General features: G+C 46.4%; 2 protein-coding genes across 3 annotated transcripts in view; one reads left to right on the plus strand and one right to left on the minus strand.

Annotated features, from left to right (window-relative positions):
* The window catches only part of LOC311024283 (polyadenylate-binding protein 1A), a 477,590-nt gene that overhangs the window by 242,675 nt on the left and 221,929 nt on the right, over window positions 1–12,986 (plus strand). The gene's annotated exons all lie outside the window — the stretch shown is intronic.
* vps13b (vacuolar protein sorting 13 homolog B) overlaps window positions 1–12,986 on the minus strand; it is a 317,809-nt gene that overhangs the window by 171,080 nt on the left and 133,743 nt on the right. For both annotated transcript variants that reach the window (XM_084026605.1, XM_084026606.1), the window contains exon 22: window positions 8,394–8,527. In XM_084026605.1, the coding sequence (XP_083882731.1) occupies window positions 8,394–8,527 (134 nt within the window). The remainder of the gene's footprint in view (window positions 1–8,393; window positions 8,528–12,986) is intronic.

Below are 12,986 nucleotides of genomic sequence, written 5' to 3' on the forward strand. Positions count from 1 at the left end.
ATTTGTGCACGTTGGTATTTGGTGTAGAAATGCTTGCTGTATGATCTAGGGCTGTCCTCCACCAAGGAAGTTATTAGTCGACTAAATCTGATACGATTTTGTCGACTAATCGATTGATTTAATCCACAGATAAAAGTTTCGGATCACTTTAAGCCTTGTGTTTACCAGAGATGTGTTTATATGTTTCTATAAATAAGTCATTCAACATGAAGAAGCATTAAAAATGACTAATCGACTGAAGAAATCTTAGTCGACCAAAAAGTAGACAAAAAAGAAGCACAATTATGAACTCTTTAATAGTCTATAAGAGTTGCATCTTATAAATCATCTCTCCTCACTGCATGACAGCTATGTTGAGCGTTAAATACAATGTTGAGCGTTAAATACAATCTCTCTGACATCTATCTCGTTTGTCCGGTGGTGCTGTGGTCAGATCCGCTGTTTTCATATCACTGCGGGGAAGAGGAGCGTAGAGGTCCTGACTCTGTACAGACCTCGGCAGCACAAACCCCGTAGGCCGAGATCCCGTCTCTGTGGAGCGACCCCACAACGACTGGACGACAAACACACTCACACATTCAAGCCCATTCGAGTGCGTAAGAGCTGACACATTGTTCCCTCGTTTTCTCTCCTGCACACTTTTGTTTCACACACACACACAAAGCCCCGACACACAGGAAATCACCCAGAGATAGAGGAGAGGAAATTAGAAACACCCTCCCAGCATCCCGGGTGAAAATATTTGCAACTCTGGAGCAGGGAAATCTCAGCGGAGAGATCTGCAGCGAACGGAAACTACATCCCATGGTTTTTAAAAACCTGATACCCCTCCAAATGTAATCTTCCTGTGCCTGCACCAGACGGGACACTGTGTTTCCTAAGTGGCCGGTCAGATGAACAGAAGGTCCACAGAGCAGAGCAGCCCCCCCCCCCACCCTCCCCGCAGTCTCTCTGGAGAACCCACCCACTGTTAACCTTCTGCTTCCCCTCCTTCGGCATATCCTCCTGCATTTCCAGCTCCGTCCAGAAACACATTTGGACCAGTGATCGTAATAGTGTAAATAGAGTCTTCTTGTAAATGAACAGGATTCGTGCGTGATAGCGTCTGTGCAGATGTGCATCTGGATCCATGGATGTACACAAACGCCTCCACCCCCCCCCCCCCCCCCCCCCCCCCTCCACTGCAACCTCAGAAAGCAGCTTTCGTCCCTAATGTCTATGAGAAAGGCATCTAAGCGTGATGCCTCCTGACAACAGATAGGCTCCGTCTCACCCACATGCCACCACAAGCAATAAGCTCGTGGCCTGGCACAGCAGCGCGGCCAGGCAGCCAGCCATCCCTGTGGCCCTGCATTCCTCCCTTCTAACACTGCTTACAGAAGCTGACAAGCGCTGGAGGTCTCCCTGGCCGAGGTGGAAATCTGCGAAAATAAACGCTTTAGGTGACATGAAGGCTTTGTTTGTTTCTGCTGGCCCCGGCTGTTTGTGTTAGGGCGGTGGGTTAATTGCGACTTTGATCGCTGCGTTTATTGATCCAACGGTGGCCTAAGGAGCGCGGCCTGGGCCGGCCAGCCTCGCCTGCTCCCGCCTCCCCCCCCAAATATTAAACAATCACACCTCGACCACCCCGGCATGGTGAGCCACGACAGATGGGGGCTGAGGGGTAGGCACGCCAAGCTGGAGATGAAGATGCACCGGGAGAATGTGGCCATGAGGCCTCTGATGTGGAAGCTGAGAGATTTAGAATGGGATGCACCCCCATATCATATAAATATTGTCAGATTAGACTCAATACTGTCTTGGATTTTAAATATCTTAAAGTGTAAGTAGTGTAAATAAGCTCTTTCCTACTTAGACGTTCCAATGTGAAAATATGTCTGTGACTTTGGTCTTAAATATTGTAATATTTGATATTCTACATATCGCCCAGCTCTGGCTGAGAGCTTTGACAAACATACAACGGACCAGTGGCACGTAGTTTGGCCTCTGCTTCGGTCAGATGTATAAAAATACGCCTGGCTGGGTTTGTCTACAATCGTGGTATGGCCAGGACATTTTTGCTCTTGGCCAACTGAAGTGAGGGAAGGTGGCTGTGTATGTTATGCAGTATATAATACTAGGCCAAGTTGGATCAAACGGTGATGGACTGCAGATGAAAAGAGCTTTTATTGGCCAACTCTGGCAAATGTTCACCACTACTGATTTATGCCGTGTGACTGAATCAAGTAGGCCAAACCGGTCTGCTCTGAACCTCAGCTGATCTGATTAAACCTGCGCTTGGCGTGGCTTCCTGCTCCGTCAGGAGACAAAGGCGTAGATGCTAAACTAGATTCACCTCCAAACAAGCTTTCCAAAAACACACTCAGAAGATCAGGGTGAAAACCACGAAAAAAAAAATTTTCCCTGACATTTTTTTAAACATCTCAATCTTGAAATTCTTGCTTGAGTTTTTTTTTTAATCCTGATGAAAATCAGTTCCAGGTCTCTAGGCCTCTGAGGTTCAACAGGTTACAGACACAAGAGAATCCTGGTAAGCACTTTCCCAGTGCAGCCCGGTGAGAGGGTCAAATATGCGTGTGCGCCTGTAATGGCTGTGAGGTCATCAGCGTATTGACACAGCAGCAGATGATGGGATTCTGGCCACACGTGCACATGAGCGCTCCCGTCGCAATGCTGCGTGCACACACACAGTGTTCTCACTCAGTAAACAGTTAATGACACGTCTACTGTGACACTGTGGGGTCTTGATTTAGACCAGGTGACACCAGGGAGGATGAGTGTGTAATCAGGAGAGAATGTACACCCTTTTTCTCTCGACCTCACTCGCTGTTCTTCCTTCTTTTCAATTTGCTCTCCGGCTTCCTCTCTGTGCGCAATATTTGTGGCGACTCGATGACAGGAGAGACTCAGTTTTAACCCTCCTCTTCCTCTGCACGACACAGCTTTCTATGAGACAACCAGGGTCTCAGCTGCAGCCTAATAAAAGCCTATTCATTCATGTGCTCTTCAACGTGGATTCAAAGATCATTTATTAACAAAATGCAGTCGCGGCTCATTTGCTACACAAGAAAAAATGTGACGAAAGAACACAAAAACAGTAGCGCATCCCTTTAGTGCATCAGGGGGAATGCAAACAGCAGAGATCATGGCATCAACGCATTCAACATTAAAAAACCAGGGAAACGTAGTCCATCATGTCTGATTATGTTTGACCACCACGTTGATGTTGACACAGAGTTCACCTCCTCCCGTCCCTAAAGAGTCCATTCAGATTTATAAGCTGCAATATTGTCTGAGATGACACCCATCCAATCAGATGTTAGTATCAGGTTCCAGTGTGTCGTTATCCACGTATTGGATATCAGACTGATAAATATGTAATAACGCTGGAGAATGTCCCTCCAGCCGTGTTTTGGCTGCAAAAAGGCTTATTAGCCAAGTCTTGAGCATGGAGGTCGTGTGTCTGCTCCGAGCCAAGAAACGGAGATAAACATGATAAACAACACATTATATCGTTTGTATTTCAGTTACGTTCCTCTGGCTTTCGACCAGGCAAACATGGCCAGCCCGCTGTATGCATTTTCACAGTGACAGCCTTTCTGCTTGTAAAATAGGCGGTGAGTCACTCTGCGCTCCGAATAAAGATCCTCCAAAAGCTCAACTAGTGTGTGTTTATGTTGTGAGTTGTTATTGTGATGAATACAGTAAAATACATGGATTCCATTGCATGTGTGAGTTAACTCCCAGTCTGTTCAATGTTTGCAAAATAGTATTATTTAATAATCAGGGGAGCTCTGCGGGAATGCAAGCTTTTGCTAGTGAGGGTGATTACAGATGAATTTAATTATTGTGTTATTACATTCCATTTATTCTAATATGCTATCGAATTTTCCTTTTTTTATATTTAACAAAACACGTTTTCAAATCTGGGCTTTTCTCTCTCAAAAAAAAAATGGGTAGCTGATGGCCCTGTTCATGGCTGGAGCCTGAGGTTAATCATAATAAATGCATATAAATACATGCACTTACCCCATCAGAGAACACCTGAGGTTGTAATATCGACCAAGAATGTTTCCACATATAAACGTGGTGTTTTTAAGTGGCCCAAAATTAAAGTTGTATTCGCAAATCATTTGGAAATTGTGGGATCTGACAGACAGGGAGGGTGAGGTGTTGAGTGGAGGGATGATAGGATGGAGGAAGGGGGGGGGGGGGGGGGGGGCAGAGGATGAAGTAATGGTGCTCCAGCCGGGGGTCAGATCCTGTTCATGGAAACCATCTGGCCAGCTCCATCTGAGCCGCACCAAACATACAGTACACATGATCCTCCGCTCTATCTCTCCCACTTCCCTCCTGCCTTAAAGCTCACCTTCTCAAACAGTTTTTTCTCTCTCCTTCCTCCTCGCTTCCTAACCGTCTCCTTTCCATCACTTTACCTTTTCTACCCCACTGCTTTTTCTCCTCCCTCTCTCTCAAAAATATCCTACTCATTAATGCATGGCAGCTGCAGGGAGCAGTGTTACTTCATTTTTCCATGGCAACAGTCTCTCTGTTTCAGCGGATCCCATTTCAGTTTTGGTAGCAACGTGCTCCTTTGCCAGCGCTGAACACATTCATGTGTTAAATAGAAGGAATTATTGCAGAATTCCTGAAATAGAATCACCGTCCTGATCACGGGCAATTATTATCAGGGCCCAGACAGAACATGGGTGTCCGTGGGGAGAACGGGGGGGGATGACAGCATGAAAAGGGGGTGAGGGGGAGCAGCCGGGGAGAGGGGCAGGGAGGAAATAAAGTGATTGGGAGAGAAACGGGGCACAGAGAAAGTCCCGAGGGGTAAGAGCATGGAAGGCAAAGCAAAGAGGTCCGCAGAGTAACACAAGGAAGTAAAAGTCCAAAGCTGAGGGCGTGTGGCCAGCTGACGACGTGCCAGGCCACTCTGGCCAGAGTGACAATCGTAGCAGTGCCCTTCAGCCCTGATGTGAAGTGACGGCTAAAATACCACCACCTACATATATTGTAGCCTTGCATGACCAAGAGACTTAGTTGCCTCTGCAGGGAAAAACACAAACACACTCACTCCCACTCATGTGTAGTACACGGATGATCTGTGCCGCGTGTGATGCCAAGGTGACTCCACCATCTTGGGCCTGAGGGGCTCGGTTTGGATGGTATATCTCTGACCTCACCATGCATGTGTTGCAATGGTGTGACAAAGACACTGGCTCCTTCACCTCCAGATTCTCTCTCAGGTCATGTTTCCTGGGGAGCATCTACACTAATCAACGACTGTGGGACCCCTAATTAACCCTTTGCTCAACCCACACTATCACTGCACTCCCTGAATAAATATGATGTCATTTTTGGAAAGTAATTTCTTGAGGAGGGTCTAGAATATGTGTTTGATGATATATCAGGATGCCAAACTGATTCAACAGTAAAAATAGGCTAAAAAAAAAACGATAAAGCTGCAGATCACAGCATAGAAGTGAGTTAATGGTGTACTAACGTACTCTGCTATTGTTGGCTCCACAGGGATTTCATAGAAATGTAATGTTTTAGAGACGTTTATCTCCTTCCAACATCTCAACAGTGTTTAACTAAGTAATTTGAAGAACTATATGTAAACTGAACCATCCTTCTGTGGGCTAGCCAGCATGCCTGTTTTCAGCTGCTGGTCTGGTTCTCTGAAAAACTTTTGAATGGATGACAAATAGTGTTTTGCGGGGTGAAACCCCCCCCCCCCCTGTCGATGATAGTGAGGTAACAGGAGGAGAGGGTGTTACAAACCGGGGTAGATAGGAATGCACCCGAGTCACACCGAAACCACGACTCGGAATCGTTCCTGGGGTTTGGTTGAAGCTCTCGGCTACAGATAAAGCATGACACCCGTGGACTGAGATAATCATCTGTACACTAACCACTGATGACGAGCCATCAGCAGGAATCAATGCTAACCGTGCCTGGGATTGAAAAAGACAAGTATGGTGTGAAGAACGATTTTCGAGCAGAAAAGCTACAAATAGAAACGGTCCATGTTCGGCTTTTTCCAGCTGCTATTCTGGTTTTCTGAGTGGGATATGTGTCTAAGACATTACATAAGCTATATCCAAGTCACGCTGTAATGAAATGCACAGTGCAGTGGGAGAGAATTGCTTGTGCAGATTCTTTTTTTTTTTTTTTTGAGGTTAAGCTGTTTCTTGAGGTAAGATAAGGGATGATGCAGCAAAGTGCATTAGACCTCGAAATGTATGACAGTAAAATGAAAATATAGAACATGTTCCATTCTATCATGCTATGTTATTTGTGAACTGCTGACACCGGTGGAATAAATGACAACACAGAATTGCTGAGAATATAAACCTCATATACTGTGGCTTTTCCAATCTGCATTATCACTATATTCTACTGCCATGAACATAAGCCCACAGTCTCATATGTGTAAGACGCCTTCCTGCCTTCGCCAGTTAAAGAATGTATGTGACAAGGACGAAGCATCATGACCGCATCTGAGATCAGGACTATGAGAATTTTTTAAAAACAATTTACAAAATCCCTATTCTACTTAAAACAGCTTTAAGTGATCTCCGTAGAATAATAAATACTTTTATAGCAGTGTCATTCCGCCAACACTTCACTCTATCCCTCTTGCTCCTCTCTCCTCTGTAAGAGACGGATAAAGCCCAACATGCCAAATCGGGCACATGTGCAGCAGAAGTGTGAGCCATTAGGTATTGTGTTTACACCACACTAAAATAAATGGAGTGGTTTAAGTTCGGGGATATGTAAAGCCTGGGGTACCAGCTGTCGGGTCGTCCGGGTTTGGTCCGCTTCCACTCCCATGTCAACAGGACAGACTGTTTCCTAATTACTGCTGCAGTACGTGGTGTGGTCCCGGTCGCACAGCCGAAGGGGACAGGGGAGAGTGGAGGCAATGACGGGCTCAGCAAACTATTAGAGGGTTGAGTTCACTTTTGTGGAAGTATTGTAAACAGCTCAGCGTGGCTGACATGGGACCTGGGCTCTGAAGCGTTATTTCAATTCACATGCGTCATGCCCTCTTTCATGTTTGACTGACAACGGTTTGTGTGGTCCTAGCAATGCGAATTAACAACGGTTGTTGGACTTCTGCACCGTCGGTTATTGTTTACATGCACAAAAGAAACTTGCCTATAAGCCACACTCAAATTAAAGACTGATTTGGTTTAATTCCCTGGAACAGAGTATCCCTGTAAGCCATGAATAGACCTGTTAAGAGAAAACTTCTGTGTCCCTGTGATGCCCCGCTGTTACAGCACACTGCCAAAAGGTATGAAATACAGAATCCTGTGAAGTTATGATCTCTGGAGAGATCTGTGAAATGATGGTCTGCTGTCGACGCCATGTAACCATAATCTTGTTAGAGTGCTGACAGAGAAAAACCAACAGTCAATGTCAAATACTTCCACGCTGCAGTGATCTGTGGGATACTTAAATAAGCCAGGCGTCCTGATATCGTATCATGAGAATATGGGCCTGAATAGTATTTTGACATATATTTCTGATGATGGCTAACCAAAATACTGGATATTTAAGTACTACAAAATAAATATTATTCATATTCACATTAACGATGGTACTGTGTCATGAATGAACACATGAATTAGGCACAAATATGTCCATATTTCCCAATCAGTTATGCACTGAACCACGAGTACTCACATACACACGCACACACACACTTTGACGTTGAGTTCCTGCGTCAGGAGAAGCCCCGTCAGACAGTTGTCAGCACTTCCTGATCTATTTCAGATGGGGCCGGTTGTGATGTGGGCTCTGCTAACTGGTCCAGTCAAGATGCAGCAAGCGTCCACACAATGGGAGCACTAAACTACCCGGTTAGACACTCGAACAGACAGCCAGGGACATCCAGCAAGCATCCAGCGAGTCAGCCCACCACAAAGCGACATGAGACGCTACGCATGCATCTGTATGTAGAAACAGGCTAATGGGCTAACAGCTAACAGAGGTCCTTGGAAAGCCATATGGTGACAACCACAGACAACTAAGCGGGACTGGGCTACGCTGAAACTCTGGCTTCATGGTCTCTTCGGTGGATTTGTGACTGGTGTTTGGATTTGTAAACCTGCTCCCGGATGAGGGTGACAGCCAATGAGGTCAAAGAGCAATAAGGTGGAACTTCCCCAGACAAATGTGGTAAAGATTGGCAAATATTGGGAAGCCAAGGACTTATTATTGTCACTGTACAGTAGGACAGCAGTTGTGATATAGCAGCAGGGCAGACTGTTGACATGGGGAAGGTTGGATATCACTCACTGACAACCAGCATCCAAAGGGAATGGATGCCCCTATACAAAAGCACACCAGTAACGGTAGAGAGTAAAGTTTGGTACCTGTAGAGTAAGGCGTTTAACAGCATCCCAGGCTTGGGCGATGAGCTTCTTCATTTGCTCCTCTGAGGTCGTCCACGTCTCCAACTCTGTGGTGATGGGCATCACCTTCATCGGGATGGACAGCGGACGCGATTCTGGGAAAAGAAAGAAAGAACTTTACTATTAATGTAAATTAGTTTTATTCAACTGCTGGTTCTGTGAACACCTAACCTCCTCACCATATAAGTCCTGCTGAACCCTGCATCATATTATATATTATGTAAAATAAATATACGGTACATGAGACGCTGACCTGCATTTATCCCTGATTTAACCCTCTTCATAATTCACTGTTATTTTCATTGAGCATACAGTATCATGTTATACGATTTTTAACTGACACTTCATTGAGGTGATGTAATGCTGGCACTCGGGTTCCTTGTCTCCTAAAGCAGGAGAGGGAACTATGGGAACTGAGAGAATCCACGCACACACACACACACACACACACACACAGTGTCCTAGACATGACATGTCCTAGTGTTCCTGCTGTGGTCCAGACGAAGGTCGATTGTCTGTGCTGACACTCATGGCAACAGCCAAGCACACAAATCCCACAGCAACAACCTCCTCGGTTCGCCTTCGCACTAACCGCCTTAACCTTAAGGTCAAAACAACAAAAACATCTTCCGTGTCCAATGGGCGGACGATGCACGGATACAGGAGAAACTGTGTGTGTGAGAGAGAGAGAGGCGCAGATGCAGAAATGGAAGCGACCGAGACGCATGTAGACAGAACACACATTCTACCAGGTTAGCCCGAGGTCTGTGGATGTTAAAGCCATCAGGGCGTCCGAGGTGAGGGAAGGGGGGTCCCTCTGAAGACGCATTAAGGCATATTCCAGGATTTAACAGCTCTGCCTTGCTCAGCAGCTCTATCCCACAGTTGTCATGAAACAGCAGTGATGTCACAGCACCGCCGTTGCCCCCTCAGACGCCACGCTCCGGAACATCGCTAAAACAGCCAAACGCGTCGGCATGGCGACGGACAAAAAAAAAAGGATGGTTTACCCTGGTTTGTGGTCACCGTGGCAACCTGCCTGAATCTTGTGGGTGGGAGAGTGTGTGTGTGTGTGTATCCGCGGCCGAGTGGCTGAGGTCACAGGTGCACGCGTGTAAACTTTTGTGTGGAAGTGGAAGAAACCAGACCGAAGGCCGACATCATCGCGTCGGCACTCTCTTCCAGAGAGTTTCTCACACTCAGCATCCAGGTGCCTCCGGCATCCGGGGATTATGGAATGGACTGTTTTTGTCATGATGCCTACAATCAGCGTTGCATCATGACGTACTACGCGCAGCACTTCCACCGCGCTGTACATTTTGTGCATTTGACAACCCGTAGTGTACAGCGTGCCGTCTTCCTCCTTCTCATTGGCCGGCTACATTGTTGCACGGAAACCAATTCCATCGTTCGTATACTTAACTGAATATCCACAAAGTCGCGGATGGCAGAAATTGACTTTGACAGGATAGATTGTGTTTCATGGACTGTCTTTCATTGAGTAATGTGCAGAGAGTGCTGCATAAACCGCTGTGATATCATTGGGTTGTCAATAGTGTTTTGTTGTAGAGGGCCGTGTGTGTGTTAGAGTATTCCTGTCACACTGCATTAGAGAGCCGTTTCCTGTTCACCTCTGCAGGGGATCCATGCAGACATGACAGAGCTCTGTGGCTGCCGCTCTCTGTCTTGTGGCCCGGCTGTCTAGACGATGGTGCCTTTACCCCAGGGACTGCAACATGCTGAGTGGGAATGCATGTTTATTTGTCATGTTAGTTGTGGCAAAGGAGTGCATCTCCACTTGGAAGTCTTTGGGTGCACCCACGTTGACATCAACGTCTGTGCACGCAGGCATCTTTTGAAGTGTGTGTGTGTGTGTTTTCGCCAGTGTGTTCGGTGGTTATCATTGGAAGTACCACAGCCTATACTTACGTTAGTGTCCTGGTCCCCCCCTACCACCCCCCTGTACCCGGAATACATATTTGTCTATTACAACATTAGGAAAATATACTGTAATATTCTGTAGCCACACACACACTGCCCTGAGAACACACAGCAGACCCCAAACATCGATCCTAATCACACACACGTGTCAGTAATCTACTATAGACCATCATATTGTTAGTGTGACAATGGAGTGGACCCTGCATGACTAGAAGTTGGAAACTCTCCTGCTGCGTGTGTGTGTATTATTCTGAGTGCTCGATTGCAAATATGCAAGCTTACGTGAGTGGGTACGCAGTGTGCCACAAGCAGTACGCACTCACATAAACCTGTGGAACTAATTTTATGATGCATAAAATGCAGGGAGTTTTAATACATGGAGGAGAGCACACGCCAGGCAGCACAGAGCCTGAGATTGAGCCAATAATGCCACTTAGAGAATTAAATTCAGCTTTTTGAACCCTGACTTTATACCATGTTTTTTTTTTAGACACACAACCTCCAAAATGTTAATCTGAGTCACTCTCTGGAGGAACCCATCACTCTTCTTCATATTATGACTTTGTCGCCAGGCCTCAATGGTGGTACTGGCTAGAGTTTTCATCTAATCATAAGGACCTTATGACTAACCTAACCTTTTTTTTTTTGTAATTTTAGTGGGTAGGTAAGACTGTGAATGTCCTTCCCAGGAGAGAGTCTGTTAAGCCAATCAGAAAGTGTGCTAAAGTACAGCAAAGGCAGTAACAATGCGAGGCCATTCTGCTCTCCGCTTTGTTATAAATACCATTCCAGGACTCTGTTTGTTAATCCTGGGGTCATTATTTGGAATGAAACTGCCATATCTTGTTATAGTGACTTGGCGCCCGCCATTTCTGCAGGGAGGGGATTGAAAAAAATAAAGAGTGAGGCCGGCAGGGACCGAGAATGAGAAAGACAGAGCACAAGAGGTCTAAATTCAAATGAAAGAGAAATATGACAGGAGCGCCCAAAGCTCTTAAACCTGCCCAGGCCTAACAAGTCCTGAGAGTCCTCTTAAAGTGGGGTTATTCCCCCTGTCTCGTGCCATCTCAGCCATGTCCTCATTTTCACCCTCTGCTGGGCCATTAGGCTAATATCTCATATTGGCCAAACTCTGACCAGACGCCCCCTTCTCCTTCTCCTCCTCCGTTTTTGTTCTCACTCTCTCCCACCACTCCCTCCTTCTCTGCGAGTGTTCAGCTGGTGTGTGGAGCTGCCAGTCCAGTCCCCTATAAACATTCTGATGGTGATTATTCATCCTCTTTAACAGCTCCATCACATCTCCCAGCAAGCGAAAAAAAGGCCCGGGTCTTATAAGCCCACAAGCCTGGGCCGAGAGACGCGGAGACCAGAGCCCCCATTACAACACGTCGACTCGGAGGCGAGAAACAAATCAGCGTTGCCTCATTTCACGGCGTACAAAACAACACCGCAGCGGCGGAGAAACGCCGCAGTAAAAACGTGTGAACACACTCACACGCTGGCTCCGATTTAACGGTCTACACAACAACAACGGCACAAAGCATCCGCACGGCCTTCCAGAGCGGTTGAGCAAGTCGACCATAAAAAAAAAAGGAGCCTCATTTGAGGGATCTCGGCATTTCCCCATGCCGCCTGCTATCTTTCTGGTATGTTCCCTTTTACAAATGGTTTACAGTGAGTTGAAGTGTTGTATATTCTGTTACAGCTGCGTGCAGAGGCAGCATCGGGGCTCTTTAATAAACCTGCCCGCCTATTTGTTTTGGATGCAAGTCGGTGTTTATTTAAATATTTACGTTACTCCATTTGTTATGGGGTTATGGAAGCCACCACGGAAAAGTGGCGGCGAGGAGAGGCCGCCTGAACCGGTGAGGAACCGGGTGAGGGGGTGGCAACAGGAATTCGTTTTACATTTTGTTTTTCCTTTTTTCATTTATTTCTACTCTCCACACGCTGCTTGGTCTCTCTCTTTCTGCCAGCTATGCTTTAGGAAGTCCCCTAATAACCAGTCAAGGTAATTGTAGAGATGACTTTTCAATTCAGGCATGCAGAGACAGACTCTGATGTCCCGGCGGGAAGAAAAGCAAGAAGTGGATCACACACATTTCCCATGGCAGTCGTCATTACTTCCATCATCTTTATCATCAGAGTCAACCTATACAATCTGCAGGCGAGATACCTAAAAAACAGAGGAGGAGAGTTTCTACCAGCCAGACCATGACACGATATGTAAAGAATGAAAACAAAAAAAGGAGACACGTCTTCTCCGAGTGACACCAGGATCCTTTGAACGGTCCCTGATGAAATCATCTCGACCCGGGGTTTCCGATCCCCTCCTGTTGCTTTGTCATCTGAACTAAGCCCCCCTCCAGCCTGCACACTAATCCAGCCCACGTCTGAGGAACCACAACTCAACCCCAAACTTCCCTCTCTGCTCCTCTCACTTCAACCTCAACAACCGCGGCCAACATCCACAAGGCCTAATACCCTTATCATTCACAAAAGCAAAAAAAAAAAAAAAAAAAAGGGATACATAAGGACAACGCTATTCCCCACAGATGGTTCCGTCTGTCTTGGAAGCCGGGGAGAGGTTTGCATGGGATCATCAGTGTGCAG

Source organism: Eutrigla gurnardus (assembly GCF_963514095.1).
Source record: "Eutrigla gurnardus genome assembly, chromosome: 14".
NCBI lineage: Eukaryota > Metazoa > Chordata > Actinopteri > Perciformes > Triglidae > Eutrigla > Eutrigla gurnardus.